The sequence below is a fragment of the Maylandia zebra genome, linkage group LG2 (assembly GCF_041146795.1).
Source record: "Maylandia zebra isolate NMK-2024a linkage group LG2, Mzebra_GT3a, whole genome shotgun sequence".
Classification (NCBI taxonomy): Eukaryota; Metazoa; Chordata; class Actinopteri; order Cichliformes; family Cichlidae; genus Maylandia; species Maylandia zebra.
In genome coordinates, this window is record NC_135168.1 from 24497260 (window position 1) to 24515970 (window position 18711).

An 18711-nucleotide genomic window follows, 5' to 3' on the forward strand; every position below is an offset into this window, starting at 1 on the left:
TCTTCTCTTCACCCTGTACACAGGGCCGGCCCGTGGCATAGGCCGTATAGGCAAATGCTAAGGGCGCCGTCCATCAGGGGGCGCCACGCCAGTGCCACAAATGTTGAAAAAAAAAAAAAAAAAAAAAGTTGGTACTATTATTTCTAAATACAAAAAATAATCCCACGTTAATTAAAATGCAAAGTAAAGCTTATTTAATAGAAATATTATTTGTTACAACATTACGCCCCCCCCTCCCCCTCCCCGCATGGTGCGCCCCCTCCCTTCCCGTATCATGGTTCCTTTTGGACGTCACCACATCAAAAAATCAACACAAGATGTCAAAACGGCCAAAACTGTCAGGTGCCCAGGGAAGAAAAAAGAGAAAAGAAGAGGAGGAGAAACGAGAAAAAGACAGAGGTAGGTAACGTTAGCCTACATGAAATTATTTGTCTGAATGTGATAGTAACCTAAATTTTTAGCATTAAGCTAATGTTACATGATTCGCTAATTGCTAATCAATAAATAGCTAGTTAACTGTTTTAACGTCAGTTAATATTGTGGGGGGGGGCTAAATTTTTATGGAAAATAATAATGTAACGTTAGGTAATTACAGTACTCCCACCTTTCCCACCATTCCTCATTTGTATTCATCTTTTAAGCAGGTGTTTTTTGTTTACATTGTTAGCTAACGTTTACCCTGCAGGTAATAGTCACTTTTCCACCCCTGTATATATTATAGTTGTAAGCCTAGTTGTTAAAGTGCACATCATTAATGTTAATTAAGCAATATCACATGAGAGGGAATGCTGTTTTTTAATATGAGCACTGCTGTGATTCGGTCAAAGATAATCATAACATAACATTCTCATATGATATTATACTGTTACTTTGCATTCTGCTATTCAGCATTTCACTGTAATGATGACAATAAATTGAATCTAATCTAATTTGCATATCAGTTAACATCATACATATATCTCTTTGGTTTTTCATTTATATTATATCATTTCATTTTATTCCTGGAATCATATGCTTTTATTATTAGACTTTAATACTCAGTGGTGTCACATACTCCTCTCTTCAGATGCACTGTTGAAGTTTCTAAATCCCACCCCTGGGCCATCTACCACATCTACCACTGCTGCCTCCACTTCAGCAGCACAACCCACCAGTGATGCAGCATCAGCAGCACAACCCAGCCATGATGCAGCAGCATCAAGCGGTCTTCCTGTTGCCTCCACCTCAGCAGCACAACCCACCAGTTTTGCAGCAGCATAAAGCGGTGTTCCTGTTGCCTTATTTATATTGTATTTTTAATTTATTTTATCCAACTTGTTGACACGTTTTATTGTGTTTATGTATGTAAAATTTATTGTATTTCATATATTCATTTTTTATTTTTTGTATTCATTTATTTATTCATATATTTTTTTATCTTGTTAATTATTCTGATTGTGAATTTGCTTTCTTTAATTTAAAAAAAAAAGGTCAAAGACAAAGCTATTCGGTTTCTTGTGAGTACATACTACACTGCCGATTTAGGGGGGCGCCACCTAAAATCTTGCCTAGGGCGCCAGATTGGTTAGGGCCGGGCCTGCCTGTACACCTCTGACTTCTGCTACAACTCTGAATTATGCCATATTCAGAAGTTTGCAGATGACACGGCCATCATGGGGTGTATCTGGGATGATCAGGAAGAGGAGTACAGAAGTCTGGTGAGGAACTTTGTCGCATGGAGTCACACAAACCACCTTCAACTCAACACCTCAAAGACAAAGGAACTGGTTGTGGACTTCGGGAGGTCCAGAGAAGGTCCACTGCCGGTTCAGATAGAGGGGGAGGAGGTGGAGGTGGTCAACAAGTACAAGTACCTCGGGCTGTGGGTGGACAATAAACTGGACTGGTCATGCAACACAGAGCACCTGTATAAAAAAGCCCAAAGCCGACTGTACTTCCTCAGGAGGCTGAGGTCTTTTAACATCTGCAGGAAGCTCCTGAGGATGTTTTACCAGTCGGTGGTTGCTGGAGTACTTTTCTATGCTGTGGTGTGCTGGGGGAGCAGCGCTGCAAAGAAGGACTCATCCAGGCTGGAGAAACTGATCAGGAAGGCTAGCTCTGTGGTCGGCATGAAGCTGGACACTCTGGTGACAGTGGCAGAGAAAAGGACACTAAAAAAAACTGCTGGACATTATGAACAATGCTGGGCATCCTCTGCACATGGCCATTAACAACCAGAAGAGTCTGTTCAGTGACAGGTTGCTTCTCCCCAAGACAAGAACCAACAGACTTAAAAACTCCTTTGTCCCACACGCCATCAGACTGTTTAACTCCTCTCTGGAGGGGAAACAGGAGGACAAAGGAGGGGGGAACAACTAAGCTGTAGTGCCTCTTCACTTCACTGTGCAATACCTTTGTGCAATACTTTTGTTAATAGTCAATGGTGCAATAGACCTCAATACTTGAAATGTGCAATTCACTTGTATTTTTATTTTTATTCCTATTTATTCTATTCATCCCCTTCGTATATTTTATTTATATTTGTCTCTGTATTTGTGTGTGTGTGTGTGTGTGTGTGTGTGTGTGTGTGTGTGTGTGTGTGTGTGTGTGTGTGTGTGTATATAAAATATTCTGTAACTCTGTAACTTCTGTCAGTGCTGTGCTTTTTGGAAACCGAATTTCCCAGAGGAACCCACCCGAGGGATTAATAAAGTTTTATCTTATCTTAAGTTTCAATTTACAAGTATGAATTTTGACCCCATTTTTCTTCCTTTCAGCTGATTGTGATTGACATGACATTGACCAAAGTGATCTATCCAATCAGAGAACAGATGGTTTTGGCTGTCGAAGGGGCGCTTTTTTGAACTGCAGGTCCTTGAAGGATAAATGCCCTTTCACGTCTCTTCTCGCCACACCATGAAGGAAAACATCTGGGTGTCCAAGTAAACTTTTTCTCACAGGTTGACGTGCTTACACAGGGACCTCCAGAGCGTTTTCAAGGGAGGTCGACCTCGGAGGAAAAGCATGTGGAAATGACACACTCTTCTCTAATCGGGAGAGTTACAAAGCTTTCCTTGTTATGAATGAGCGATACGTTTTTATTAAACATTTGAACATAATACAACACAAACTCTCGTAGAGGACATAAAGTCAGAGAGATACGTTTTGAAACGACAAGGATCAGGTGCATCTAGTACACCTAGACCACAAAAAACAATATACGAGCAGAGCTCAACAGCCAGCGCAACAAATTCAGGATCCTTCACTCTTAGTTAGCGGTGAGCACAGATCATGCCACGTCCGATGCTTAGTAGTATGACTCATAGCAGTGGTCCTGGGTGAACTGTGATTTTGTGTTATAGTAATACTAAAGTAATAATGGTATTTCTGAACACTGGTATACTACAACTGTATCCTTTCAACAGCTACCAAAAGTTAAAGGACCTAGCTTATATTTATATAAAGATCCTCCAGCTTCAAACTGTATTACCCTTCAAGGACCTGGAACTCAGTAAAGCATCCCTTCGACAGCCAAACCCATCTGTTCTCTGATTGGATAGTTCAGTTTGTGTCAGTTTGACATGACATTGACCAATCAGCTGAAAGGAAGAAAAATAGGGTCAAAATTCGTACTTGTAAGTTGAAACTTGAGTGCAGTTTCACATGTATCTTTTTGCTATGTGCACACACAAATATTTTTTACACACACACAAATTTGTATGTGTAAACCAAATACAAATTTGTGTGTGTAAAACACATACAAATCCTGATTTACAAGTAAAAAATATTTATGACCACAATTTGAGCCCATAGGTGTGTTTGCGGTCACGTCCAGTGGGTGTGTGGGCGGGAGGGTCACACAGATACTTCACTTCAAGTCTCTACCAGCCAGACTCCAGCTCCAAAAGCGCAACACGGCAGCTCCCACAAGAGGGGTATTTTGGCTTCATTTTTGTGCAATGGGAGGAAGTGCTGTGGCATCGTCCATCTTTTCTACAATTATTGTTCAGTACCATGAAACTCCCCACAGACCAAACGAGTCTCTCTTTACTTTCCCTCCACTTTAAAACTGCTTTTTATACTGCAGGTCTTCTGTTTTCTCATCTGGACTCATCAAGTGCATTAACTTTGGTTTAATGAAGGAAATCGTCACACAGAAAACCACTGTTACAGAATAAGAGCTGGCTATGTAAATGCAGTAATGAAGAAAAACAAGAGAGGAATCAGACAGGATTTTATTTTCCAGTAAAACACAGCTTCATTCTGATACCAGGATACACAATAAACTTAAATAAGCTGATTGGAATAAATGGGAGCTTACGTCATGTTTTTCTGTTTAACATTTAGATACAGAAGCGAGGACTTTGTTCTCTAAAAGCACCGCGTGTGTGTTTAGCTGCTCGGGCAAGCATTCAGGGAGAACGACATGAAACTCTCGCGTCACCAAGCATATTCACCTCCATCAACAGCTGTGTGATCAACTTTTACAACTCTGCAGCAAAACTAATCCATAATTCTTTTTGATTTTCTCTGTAAAAACAGCTATAAAATATATACCACTACTGCTTTAAATTAGCAAGGACAGAGGCTGGAAACGCCACGTCCTGTCACATACACCCAGTATAAAAACAACTCTACAAAGATTTTCTCAGTTTAAAATCTTCCATCACTGCATATCAGCACGCTCCATTTCAGCAACACTTTTGCATTGAGAACAAACTTCTGTTCTTACCCTGATCAGCTAGTTAAAAGGTTCAAGCATTAAAACTTAACGTTGGTGCTGTGAACATACATTAAACAAAGCAGGGTTGAAAGGTCAAGAGCAAAAAAACTTTTCTGGTCTCAGCTGAGATAAGCCGCTCAGTTATCTGATTATCATGATTAAACCCTTTGAGATGGAAGCAGGATGGAGAGTTTGGATATTTAAGTTAATAAAACAGCTTTGAAAAGCGCAAAGAGTAAAACTGCTGCCAGGATTGTGCTGCTTTACAGTAAAACTCATGTACAAAATTTTAGTGCATAAGCTTTAGGCACATACTCAGAAACACGTATACATAAAAAATTTTCTCATAATAAAAAACTGTAGAATACATCTGCTTAAGAACTAACTTCGGCCTTTCTAATAATTAAGTGCTCTATGAATAATAATGCTACCAAGTTTATTGAGGCAGGTTTCATTAAAGCTACAGAAAGTACATCAAAACCCCTCTCTGCTGTGTGTGTGTGTGTGTGTGTGTGTGTGTGTGTGTGTGTGTGTGTGTGTGTGTTGTCGCCTCCTTTTTGGTTGCAATAGTATCCTCCTCGTTCCAGCGTGTCCAGCACAGAGGTCTTACACTGAGCCAACTCCACCGCCACCTCCAGCTCTCCGTAATCCTTGTGGACCCCCTTTAGAGCATTCACTCCGGCAGTGTCAAGGAACAAGATGGCGCTGCAGTCGATCACTACTCTGCGTAAGTAACGGGAGGCTATGTTCATCGTGTGTGTGTGTGTGGGGGGGGGTGGGGGGGTCAGGTTAACTAAGGCACAACCCATGATCTCTGACCCCCACGAATCAACATCACAGCAACCTCGAAATCTCACACTGCACTTTTGTTTTTCTTCAACTCGAACTTTGCCTAATTCATTACCCGATTCACAGAAAGAAGGCACAGGCCAAGGTCATGTGACTGCAGCTAACAGTTAAACAGGAAGAGTCTCTCATCCTCACCGGAGGAATATTCGTCTGTCAGAGGATCTGGAAGCACATGCATACACCTGTGATCAGTGCTAACAGACAAATGCTTCCTCGGGTCATTGCACGTACATTCATGTTCAGGCACAGGATGGCTGCTTCTTATTAAGCACATATGAAGAATCTATGTTTTTATCCAGCAGGGTTCTGATCTAAAAATCTAAAGCATTTAGATACCTCCAATGTCTCTCCTCAGAGCAGCAGAGCTGCTGCTTTTTTCTACATGTGTTTCAAACTTCCTGCCCTGAGGCGTCAATCATGATTGGACTGATGGACCCAAACACGAAACAGCAGACGATTACGATCGTTTTTGATTGTGGCAAAAAATCCAGTTTATACCTTATAAAAAAAACCAACAAAAAAAAATACTAAATCATTTACACCTGTTTTAAATCCTAACCCCAGTCGTCATCCTGAACATGTGCACGTGCATCGTTCCAACTCAGTATCTAAAAATTAAGTCAGAATACGGCTCTGGTTTCTATAAACAACACTAGGGCATGACCAGTGTCATACTGTACAGTACTTGTACACAGAGTGCAGTACTTGTACTCTGCAGTATAAAACACATATCACATTGTGCTGTACACACTGTGCAGTACTGTGCATTATGAAACACATATTTCACACTGTACAGTACTTGTACACAGAGTGCAGTACTTGTACTGTGCAGTTGGGAACACTTCCAACTGCACAGTTGAATTGAATTGAACTTCACACTGTGCAGTACTTGTACTCACTGTGCAGTACTGTGCATTATGAAACACATATTTCCCACGTGCAGTATAAAACACATATTTTACACTGTGCAGCACTTGTACTATGCAGATGTAAACTTGCTGAGTCTGCCTTAGACACAGACTCAAGCTGTCAGGTAGGGTCTGGGTATTCTTTCCTCGTGGGTGGCTGGTTCTTCTTATACAGTCCACAGGTGAGTTATCGGTACATGGACGTTCACACTGTGGTGATTGATCACCTGTCTGGATGCAGAAACCTGAGATGAAGGTAGGACTTCAGAAAACTGTTACAAAGGCACATCTGTGCAGCCACACGCTGCAGACATGTAAACATAGACGTGTTGTCTCTTTAGGACTTATAGTCTCCGTTAGGAGTGCTGCGGCTTTCGACGTGGCGGACGGCGTCTTCGATAGTGAAGAAGATCATGCGGTTCTCTCCTGCGTCGCCTCCTTTTTGGTTGCAGTAGTATCCTCCTCGTTCCAACGTGTCCAGCACAGAGGTCTTACACTGAGCCAACTCCACCGCCACCCCCAGCTCTCCGTAATCCTTGCGGACCTCCTTTAGAGCATTCACTCCGGCAGTGTCCAGGAACAAGACGGCGCTGCAGTCGATCACTATCCTGCGTAAGTAATGGGAGGCTGTGTCCATCATCAGGGTGACGGCTGCAGGAGCTTCGGCCTCTTTCTCGTCCGTTTTGCTAGTTGGGACTCCGGCAGCCTCTTCCTGCAGTTTGCTGTTCTGGAACTTGACACGGCGGCTCTTCTCCTTCACAGGGTCAAGTCCTACACACCTGTACAGAGACTTTTTAAACAGGCTCTGGTTGGCATAGTAGATTGGCGCTTCGTATCTAAAGATGGCCACGTCGGGGTGCGTTTGGAGGCCTTTGTAAGACGCCAGATCTTCGTAATGCTCCCTGGTCATAGCCCGGCCGAGCTTCAGGACCTGGACCCGCTGAGTTCGGCCCAGGACACAGAAAGCCGACACCAAAACCCCCACAAGAAGCCCCATCTCCGTGTTGACCAGCGCTGAGGTTGCCATGGTGATCAGCCAGATGAAGGCGTCGATGCGGTTGGCATGCCACATGCAGGGAATATCGGTGAATTTTCGAAGAGCACCGCGGAGGTTCACCACGATGATGGCAGCAAGAACACACCTGAGCAGAAACAGGAGAGGAGAGAGGTGAGGATCACCGCAGCCTATCAGAAGCTTACACACAGCTGTGGCCTCTACCTGCATCAACGTCCTCAGCATAGAAGAGCTGAAGGAGTGATGGGGTAAAGACGGCACAAGCCATAAAAGCTGCTCCGATTAAAACTTAAGATCGAGACTCGAACGACCTCATCAGGAGGTCAGTCTGCAAGAAGACTAGTTAGCAATCATTTAGAGGTTAGACTGACGTCCTGCTTTTCTTACTTCTGGAGGGAATAGAAGAGCGGCGCGATCACCAGAAGAACCAGCAGCAGGAGGAGAGCACTGATCAGCCCTGACAGCTGCGTCTGGCACCCGGTCGACTCCTTGACGAGGGTTTTGGTCAGCGCGGCGCTAGTGGTGAAGCAGTGGAAGAACGATGGCAGGATATTGCAGAACCCGATGGCATACATCTCCTGGTTGGCATCCACCGTGTAGCCGTGCTTCTTGGCGAACATCTCCGACAGTGAGATGGTGATGGCGAATCCCACGATGGCGATGGAGAAGGCGTCGACGGCCACGTTGGGGATCAGAGACCACGTGGGCATTTGAGGAGGGAGGAAGCCTGTGGGGATGGCCCCAGCCACACCTGACCCATATTCGGTGTTGAAATGGCCAAAGTGAGATGCGAGGGTGGCAATTATCACCACAAAGAGCTCGAATGGGATCGGCGCCTAGAGAAGGACAGGTGAGGGCGAGGACAGAGTAAACCACACAGGTAGAAACAGGGTGCTTTTTGTTTTCATAGAATGAATATTTGTATAATAAGGAAAATTATACAAATAATAATAAATAAATAATAAATTTACAAAGGGAAATGTGTTCGGTAAGGAAACAAACCAACAGTTGAGTTTATTTCACAAAATGACCAGGTGAGCCACCAACAGCATCCTTAGGGCCGACGGTGCCAAAAGGAGGTTTAATTTTAGTTTTACTGGAGTGTTATATCGCCACACTTTTACCTTTAGCTTGGACTTGAAGCGGTCATTGAGCTCCTTCGTAGGTATGAGTACTGCCAAACACACCAGACTGGTGATGAGGTCACACACATTGGTGTTCCCGAGGTTGCTCAGCAGGCCGTACCATGTCTTAAACAGAGTGAACCAGCCCTGAGGACGGGGGATCTTCAGGCCCAGCAGGTACTTGATCTGAGACGTCAGGATGGTCAAGGAGGCTCCTGTAGCAAACCCGCTGAGGAGGGAGTCCGACAGGTAGACAGACACAAAGCCCACCTGCAGAAGGCCCATTAGCACCTGAAAGAGATGAGCAGAAGTAAGGTAGTGTCGTTCTATGCTCAGTCATTAAAGCCCACATGTGCCCCTGCACACTTACCTGGTAAATCCCAGCAGTAAAGGTAACTGTGGCCCCCACGGCAATCGCGTAGCAGCTCCGGTCACATCCCACCACACCACTGTCATTTCCAGCCAACGGGACACTGCTGTCATTCCCACTCAGGCTGCTCTCCGGGAGGTATCCCGCCAGGGCCAACTCCCTGTCCACCACCTGGCCAATGAGCAGACAGAGCACTCCAAAAATCCCCACCGAGATGTGCCTGGAAGTGCCCAGGAGGGCGTAGATGATGGAAGCGAAGAAAGATGTGTACAGGCCGTATATGGGATCCTGGTTGGCCAATAAGGAGTAGGCTATGGACTGGGGAACCAATAGGATTCCAACAATCACTCCTGACATAACATCCCCCAGGATCCAGTCCCTGAGCTTGTAGCGCGGCAGCCACTGGAGAACCGGGAAGAAGCTGAGGATTCTGGATTTGGCCTTCTCTGGCGTGCAGGAGCAGTGCTTCCTGAGCCGCTGAGACAAAACCGTTCTCCAGGTTCTTCCCGTTTCCTTCTCAATTCTTTCCAGGATAAGAGGCCGGTGCTGGTCCTCCTCACCACCATCTTCTACTGCCGTACAGCTGTCCTCCCCGTGAAGCATGGCTGAGCCTTTATCTGTGTTCAGGTTGAGAAAAAAGCCATTATTCTTCTCAGCTTCACCTCAAACCACTGACTGTAACAGCCCCCCGAAGTGGTCGGGGAATTTGATGGACTTGTTAAAAAGCCACAGGAGCTGTGAGCCACTGACGTTAGCCAAACGCTGGACTGCACTTTCCTGGAATACCAGTTGGTGAAACCAGCATCAAGGATTTTAAAGATGCATTCTGTGTAAAGAGAGCATGCAACTAGCACCGCCTGCCAGTTATAGGTAAACATTTTCTGATTTATTGAAACCTTGGGCTAATCTAGGACAGTTTGGCGAATGAGCTACCAAAAGAAAGTGTCAGGGATGAGACGTGTAGTCATTACTGAGACAGGAAGGACTGCTTCACCGGTCCAGCCCACCGTGTAAGCACACTTCAACATCCCTGAGATACGACCGGTACCTTTACCTGAGAGTATGTCTTATTCTAATAATGTGTGTGTGCTGAATGTGGTCACAGTTCAAGCTGTGAGGTCAGAGGTTACTGAGATCAGCTCAGTGTGTGTGCGTTTATGACTTTCTGCTGATTTCCTGCCTCTGATGTTGCATCACAGCACAGATAAAACACTTCTGCATTTTCAGTCCTTGTGAGTCGCAGCCCTTCTTCAAACTGAACACCACGCCCCAATACATCTGCCTCTGGTCAACGTTCAACAGCTCCAAGTAAAAGCTGCAGAGTTTAGGGTCACCACCCAAACGCCACCCGAACCCAGAAGCAAGGCATGGCAAGGCAAGTTTATTTGTATAGCACAATTCAACAACAATGTGATTCAAAGTGCTTTACAGAGACATTAGAAACAAAAACAAATAAAAAGCATGATTTAAAATTGATTAAAACAAGCAAACAAACTAACTAATTAACAAACAAAACAGTATATAAAATCAAAACAGATAAAATCAGAACAATAGATAAAATCAGTAGTTAAATGTAAGTTTTGAAATTTAAGCTTAAAAGTGTGGATTTGGTGCTTTATTCAAATGCAGCTGAGAATAGGTGAGTCTTCAACCTGGATTTAAATAAACTGAGTGTTTCAGCTGATCTGAGGCTTTCTGGGAGTTTGTTCCAGATATAAGGAGCATAAAAGCTGAATGCAGCTTCTCCGTGTCTGGTTCTGACTCTGGGAACTGATAAAAGACCAGATCCAGATGACCTGAGGGATCTGGAAGGTTCATACTGGGTCAGGAGGTCACTGATGTATTTTGGTCCTAAGCCATTCAGAGCTTTATAGACCAGCATCAGAACTTTAAAGTCTATCATCTGACGGACAGGCAGCCAGTGTAAAGACCTCAGAGCTGGACTGATGTGGTCCACTTTTTTGGTCTTAGTGAGGACTCGAGCAGCAGAGTTCTGAATGAGCTGTAGTTGTCTGACTGATTTTTTAGGTAGACCTGTAAAGATGCTGTTATAGTAGTCAAGCCTACTAAAGATGAATGCATGGACTAGTTTTTCCAGGTCCTGTTGAGACATCAGATCTTTTATCCTTGAAATATTCTTGAGGTGATAGTAAGCTGACTTTGTTATTGTCTTAATGTGTTTTTCTAAGTTTAGGTCTGCATCCATCACTACACCCAAATTTCTGGCCTGGTTTGTGGTTTTTAGGTGTATAGATTGAAGTTCTCTGGTGACCTGTAATCGTTTTTCTTTGGCACCAAAGACTATTACCTCAGTTTTGTTTTTGTTTAGCTGGAGAAAATTGTGGCACAGCCAGTAATTAATTTCCTCAATGCATTTACCAAGAGCCTGGTCTCCTGGTGACATTGTGATATATATTTGTGTGTCATCTGCATAGCTGTGGTAGTTTATTTTGTTGTTCTTTATAATCTGTGCCAGTGGGAGCATGTAAATGTTAAACAGAAAGGGTCCCAAGATGGAACCTTGGGGAACTCCACATGTCATACTTGTCTGCTCAGATGTGAAGTTACCTATTGATACAAAGTATTTCCTGTTTTCTAAGTATGTTTTGAACCAGTTTAGTACAGTTCCTGAAAGACCTGCCCAGTTCTCCAGTCTTTTGAGTAATATGTTGTGGTCAACTGTATCAAATGCTGCACTGAGATCCAGTAAAACTAAGACTGACATTTTTCCACTGTCTGTATTCAGACATATGTCATTGAACACTTTGGTCAGAGCGGTTTCAGTGCTGTGGTTCTGTCTAAAACCTGACTGGAAGGCATCATAGCAGTTATTCTGTGTTAACCCTTGTGTGGTGTTCGTATTTTTGTTACTCAGCCAGTGTTCATGGGTCTGGTGGACCCGCTAGAGTTTTGGCTTTCCAAATTAACACTATCAAACAATTTTATGTTAAATTACTCAACAGATGTTTACTTCATCCCAATTACAAGACATATGAACAGCAAACATGGTTAATTTTTTCCCTTTACCTTTGTTAGATCACATTTATGAATTAATGTGCTTCTCGTTTTTCTTTTATATAAAATGTTATAAATAAATCAGTTATAATCAAGTGGAGTGAGTGGAAAGACACAACACATTTACACGTGAAAAAATAATTAATTGTTTAATTTTTCTTTTGAAAAAAACTGAACACGGGTCTCACAGACCCGAACACCATACAAGGGTTAAGAAGTAATTGAAACTGCTTTTTCAATGATCTTACTTAAGAGTGGGAAATTTGAGATGGGCCTGTAGTTGTTCATTTGTGTCTTGTCAAGATTGTCCTTTTTCAGTATAGGTTTTATTACAGCAGTTTTTAGTGGTTCTGGAAACATGCCTGATATTAAAGAAAAGTTGACGATCTGTAACAGGTCTGACTCCAAAGTCTTTGAGACCTTTTTGAAAAAACTTGTTGGCAGGACATATAAACAGCAGGAGGAGGAGTTCAGTTGACCTAAGATGTCCTCCAGGTCTTTGCTGTTAATAGGGTGAAACTGTTTCATGGTGTTTAAACAGTTTTTCGGTGGGCACAGTACATATTCTGGATCTGCTGTTGATGTACCAATTGCTTGTCTAATTTTTTGGATTTTTTCTGTGAAGAATTTGGCAAAGTCATTGCAGGCCATGGTCGAATGAAGTTCAGCTGCAACTGACACAGGAGGGTTTGTTAGCCTGTCAACTGTAGAAAATAAGACCCGAGCATTATGGCTGTTTTTAGTGATGATATCAGAGAAGTAGGACCTCCTTGCACTCCTGAGTTGTAAATTATAGTTGTGAAGTTTCTCTTTATAGATGTCATAATGAACCTGGAGGTTTTGTTTTTTTCCATCTGCGCTCAGCTTTCCTACACTCTCTTTTTTCATTTTTCACTAGTGTGGAGTTTCTCCATGGAGACTTTTTCCTTCCAGAGATAACCTTCACCTTAATGGGAGCAATAGTGTCCATTACATTTAACATTGAAGCTATTGACGAGCTCATTGACTGACCCTCTGGACAGGTCAGGTGTTAATGGGAAGACCTGGTTAAAAATTGCACTACTGTGTTCAGTTATACACCGTTTTGTGATCACTGCTGTTGATATATTTATGTGGGCTGAGATTTTACTTTCAAAGAAAACACAGTAATGATCAGACACGCCCACATCAGACACAGTAACCTCTGAAATGCTCAGGCCCTTGGAGATCAGTAGGTCAAGAGTGTGTCCTCTATTATGTGTGGCCTCTGTTACATGCTGAGTCAGCCCAAAGTTGCCCAGAGTGTTACTCAGGTCTTTAGTCCCTTTGTCCTGAGGGTTGTCCACATGGATGTTAAAATCCCCAACAATAATTACACAGTCAAAATCAACACAGATCACAGACAGCAGTTCACTGAGGTCATTAAAAAAGTCTGTGCAGTATTTGGGAGGCCTGCAAACATTAAGAAACACAACTTTGGATGGGGCCTTCAGCTGTAAAGCCACATATTCAAAAGACTGAAAACTTCCAGGAGATAGCTGCTTACATTGAAATGATTCATTAAATAAGACAGCAACCCCTCCTCCTCTCCTGCTCACCCTGGCCTCACTGATAAAACTGTAGTTAGGAGGGGTTGTCTCGATGAGAACAGCTCCACTGTTACTTTGGTCCAACCAAGTTTCAGTTAAAAACATAAAATCAAGGCTGTGCTCAGTGATTAAATCATTAATTAAAAATGTTTTCCCAGCTAAAGATCTAACGTTTAATAAAGCCAACTTAAGTGTTTTAGAGGTATTACTTGTCCCCTTGTGTTTGGGAGTAGTCTGTGGCACACAAGGTATGTTTACTATGTTTAAAGATCTTTTAGAGTGCAGCTCTCTGTGTTTTGACCAGGCCACATGTCTCCTGTCACCTAAAAGTACAGAAATTTTAAAACCTTCTAGTAAACAGGGTCCCAGCTTCTCCTGGGAAAAGTCACCACTGCCATAATCCTCACAGCCCGGACCCTCCACACATCACACATCAGACTGTGGAGACAGGGCATGAAGGTGGTAAGGAGGAACTAAGGGGGGCGAGGCTGGGCAATGTGACTTCGATTGCTCTGTTGAGGGTGGGGCTCGATGGCGAACCTTTGGCCGCTCTGGTGGGGGGTTTATGGGGGACAAAAAGGGATTGGGCCGGGGGGTAGATCTGAGCCCAGCATTGACCCGCTCCATCATCTCCTCAGTGAATTTTATGTGTGGGGAGGAGGGAGAAAGGGAGGGGGAGGAGGGTGATGGGGGTGATGGCCTGTCAGGGGTTTGGGGGACTGGGGAAGATCGTGGTCCCTGGTCCTGGTCGTTGGTGTTGTTGAGAGAGTTGGAGGCAAATAGGGACCCCTCTTCTTGCCTCAGATGTCTCTCCTTTCTGAGGCTCTTCCCGGGTGGGGGCAAATGGAGCTCCTCCTCAAGGTTTCTGCTGGGCTTTGTCTGTTCTTGGAGTACTGTTTGTTCCTCTTTATGAGATAACTCCTCGTTTATCTCAGCCTTGGCACCAAGCACAGATGGATGACGTATGGAATAAAACAAGTTGGAGGTGAACAGTTTCACCCCTGACTTGTTAAAATTAAATCCATTTGCTTTAACCCTTTAGAGCCGGTCGGAGCGGGCACGCTCTGTTTTGCATAACTATTTTTAAATCCCGGTAGCTCTGCAACCACGTAAGCTAGCGCAATAATTTTTTTTGCATATGAAACCGGAGGAGTTGTACTTACATCTTATGCCATCAGCTTGTCCTCGGTCACAGTTTCCTTCCACATAAAGCTTTGCAAAAACTGCATAAAAAGCGCTTACAGCAACAAAAACATAATATTCCAGAAACAGGCTTTGCCGATCCGATCAGCTGTTTGTAACACTTCCTACGTTGGAATAGACGTCAGCACGAACTTTTGCATGTCCGCCATTACCTGCCCGAAACCGGAAGTGATGTCATTTTCGCGGAAATGTAGTTTTTTTTTTACCATCAGGGCGTCAGGGCCTATACTGGATTTTTTAAAAGTTATCTTTGACTTCATGACTTTCTGTGTCGTTTCTGGGATGCTTAGGACTCATATTGCACTGCTGGAAATAGTTTATTTTGATGCATATGCTGCTTTTTTGCAAATTTGCAGTATAATATTTATTTTCGTTTTTCCTGCAGTGTATAAAAATTGGTGTATTTCAAAAATAAAACTATGAAGACACTCAAAATAAATTTCCTGTGGTAGGAAACTATTTTGTGCAACTTTTTTGTATTTACAGTTTTGAGGGATAAGCCTCTTAAATTTCTCTAACTAGAAATATATGTTAAAAAAACAAAAACGATTTTAAATTTTTTTGTAGTTTATTGCACTTTTTTGCAATTTATGTGATTACTATGCACTTAATGAATACATATTATTAAAATCTGGGCTATAATTGTTGTATTGATGTATAGCAACTTGAAATGCTCCCAAAAATGGCACCACACCATGTAAAAATATAATATAAGCTCTGGCGGACTTGGTTCTATGGTAGGTCTTAAAGGGTTAAACAGATGCCTGCATTCCCAAAAAATATTAAAGTTGTTGATAAAATGCACTGAGTGGTCAGCACATGCTGATATAAGCCATTTATTCAGTGTAAACAACCTGCTGAATCTCTCGTCTCCTCCTCTGACGGGCGGTACAGGTCCACTGATGAATACAGCTGCATTCAGAGAGTTTACAGTATTTAGTAATCTAGTAAAGTCCCGTTTCAGAACCTCCGACTGTTGTTTGGACACATCATTTGACCCTGTATGCAGAACAATGTTTGTCACAGTTGGATATTCATCTGCAATTTGAAGAATTCTCTCCTTCAGGCTGTTGACCATTCCTCCTGCATGTTACAGACACTGCTGCTCTAAATTTTGCGTTATCTCTCATTTATTTTTATAATCATTATCTCCCTTTTACTTGTAATCATTATCTCTCTTTTAGCTCTTTTTTATCATTATTTTTTTAGTCGTTATCTGTCTTTTATTTTGAATTGTTATCTCTCCATTTAATTTTTTTTAGTCGTTATCTCTCTTTTTTTAAGTCGTTATCTCCCTTTTATTTTTAATGGTTAACTCTTTTTTTTATCGTTATCTGTCTCTTATTTTTAATCTTATCGGTATCTTGTGACATTATTGAACCACGATGATTAACCATCGCCCTCTGACTGGTGATGATGGAGGTAACTTACTCCGCTTCCCACCACACACATGCTCACTCTCGCTCTCACACACACACATTCGTGTTTTCGTATCTTTGCGGGGACATCTAGTTGACATAATGCTTTCCCCAGCCGCTTACTCTAACCCTGAGTCTGAACCTAACTATAACCGTAACAACAACTGTAGCAATGACACTAAAACCACATGTTGAGTGTCAAAAATACCTTCAAACTCGTGAGGACGGACACTTTGTCCCCAGGATGTTGGTCCCCACAAAGATTTGTAAACGTAGTACACTCCTTCTCACACTCTCTCTCACTCACTCACACAAAACACCAACATCATCATGATGAAGGCCTTTTGAGCACCTCCACCCTCCGTGAGCAGCAGCGGAATCTGACGGTGTGACGTGCTAATCGGGTTACAGGTGGTGCACGCTGCCGGTGTTCCCTGCGCTGACTGATCCAGGTGCACGCGTGCCTCTGCCTCACCTGGACAGCCGGTGTGAGAGCGTGGCACGAGCGGACTACTGCGGTGACGTCACGAAGTACGGCGGCGCGCTGTGTTGTGTGATGAGCAGAACGTTACTGAGCGTCACGGTGAAACGAGGACGCCGTTTTCAAAGGCTTGTCACTTCCCGTGGGGGCTCAGGGGAGCCGGTGTGAACACCGGCGTGAATGGCTCCTTTGTAAACAGTGTAAACGTGGACAGGAACAAACCTGAGCGCGAGCTGCCGCACGCACGCGAACCCGCAGCACACCGGGAGCAAGGCGGCGTTCACTCGCGCGGGGACTCACCTGAGCTGGATCCCGGTGCCGGTACCGAGTCCATATGAGCCGTCCCTGCCGCTCACCGTCCGCTCCAATCCCGCAGCGGATCTGTTTTCCGCCCCGCCGCAACTCCGTGCGTGATGGCGTGGAACGGAGCGTGTTACGTCACACGAGCTGCGTACATGCGCAAAGTTACTGATGAGCCTGACTGTCCCGAGACCCGATCAGGAGGGGGCAGCAGATCTAATAGCTTCACCTTTTCTTAAAGAAAAGGTCAAAACTCACACCTGTGTTTGCCAGGATACTGGCGAAGCACGGCCAGGTGAACTGTCAGCGACCAAAGGCTGAGATGGAGCTCCAGCAGGACAATGAACCCTGGAAACACTTGTGTGTGGACGTTCTTCACTCCCTCAGAAACATGTAGAAATGATGTTTGTGCCTCTTCACCTGCACTCATCTACAGGTTCCTACTGTTCTGACCATTGACTGTTCTGACACATCACTAGACTCCGCCCCTTTTCCCTGTTTTCTAGTGGAAGTTTTTTTTAGTTTTTGTTTTTTTGTTACCTAATAATGACAAATGAATTTCCTTTGATATTAAAGTATTCTGATCCACCTCGTTTGTCTCGTTGGTCTGTGAACTGAAGCTCCTAAAAATTTGTTCCTCTTTCTTACCGTCGTGTCCTCCTGGATTCAAACACGGCAGAATCTCAGGTTCAACCCACTAGAAGTGGGGATGGGCAGTACAGCTCCTGTTACAGGTTCTTACAGCTATTTGATCTGGCATGAGTTCAAGAAGTTTGCATTGTTATTTACAGTCTGTGGGTGTGAGGCATGCGCTAATCGCCTGGAGTCCAAGGATAAGTGAAAAATATCACCCTACAGTCGTCAGGCCAGAAGAGCTGGATGCTTTTATTACAAACACACGGATATCTGTCAGTCATCATGACTGTTCTCACAGCAAACCTGGTTCAGCTCTTTCTTTTCATTTTGTCCTCAGTTGTGTAAGGCTGACGGGGGTTGTGTCGTGACCACACTGGGTGGGCATCGCAAAGTTAAAGCAGACTCAGAGTTCAAACTCGCTGTCTGTGAAAGCTGCAGAATTTGGGGAGACAAATGATGTCCCCCAAAATTCTCACCCCAGAGTCAGAGGTCAGAGAGGAAACATGATACCCAACACAAAGCATTCAGAGAGCTCACACGTCCGCCGTCAGCTCGCTGACGTGCTCTCAGACAGAACGAGTGGCACACGTGCATACACGCCCTGCAGTACACGTAGGTGATTCAGGGACCTGTTTCTCCTTTCCAGCACACCGCGTGTGAATTTGAACATTTGATAAGAAATCAGAGAAATGGAAAGATAGACACGTCCCTGACTGTCCAGCTTTTCCACTCACTGCATGTCACACGGGTCATGTGATCTGTGTATCTGAGCACGGTCAGACTTACTCACATAGTTTGTGTCCGGCCTGTCTTCGTTGGTCTCGCGTCCCCATTAACCTTAAACTGTCCTGCAGCACACCGAGGACTCCGTGTGCCGGCACAGCACGTGTGCTGCTGGTGTGTCAGGTCATACGTACACTGCTTCTTTATGCTGAGACACACTGACGTCTGAGTGCGTTTCAGAGGAATGTGGTTACACTGAAAGAGACGATTGAGAGTTTTTTTTCCACTAAAATACTTGAGAACATTCAGTCCTTCAAGGCTCAAACTGAAAACTGAACCTCGCAAAGTTATTCTGAAATGATGTGCGTTGGTCAGTCGATGCTGAGTGGTAGTTTAAAT

At 43.8% G+C, this 18711-nt stretch overlaps 1 protein-coding gene across 2 annotated transcripts; it reads right to left on the bottom strand.

Moving 5' to 3' along the window:
* Positions 1 to 4196: 4196 nt before the first annotated feature.
* Positions 4197 to 17375, bottom strand: slc26a2 (solute carrier family 26 member 2). 2 transcript variants are annotated; one of them, XM_004552080.3, is made up of 5 exons: positions 16954 to 17375; positions 8969 to 9585; positions 8599 to 8889; positions 7862 to 8310; positions 4197 to 7601 (listed from the first exon to the last, which is right to left on the bottom strand). In XM_004552080.3, the coding sequence occupies exons 1-5, from the start codon at positions 16985 to 16987 to the stop codon at positions 6797 to 6799; spliced, it is 2196 nt and encodes a 731-aa protein (XP_004552137.1). In that variant the 5' UTR covers positions 16988 to 17375; the 3' UTR covers positions 4197 to 6796. The 2 variants fall into 2 exon arrangements, with proteins under 2 accessions (XP_004552137.1, XP_076746524.1); XM_076890409.1 differs by lacking the exon at positions 16954 to 17375 and adding an exon at positions 16381 to 16946.
* Positions 17376 to 18711: the final 1336 nt, after the last annotated feature.

Bases quoted from the DNA above. Each gene is read 5' to 3' on its own strand.
- slc26a2 (XM_004552080.3), bottom strand. From the start codon at position 16,987: ATGGACTCGGTACCGGCACCGGGATCCAGCTCAG. The intron at 8,311-8,598 runs GTAAAAGTGTGG...GTCCTTCTCTAG, and splicing joins GCTTCAAGTCCAAGCTAAAG to GCGCCGATCCCATTCGAGCT. The intron at 7,602-7,861 runs GTAAGAAAAGCA...GTTTCTGCTCAG, and splicing joins CTCTTCTATTCCCTCCAGAA to GTGTGTTCTTGCTGCCATCA.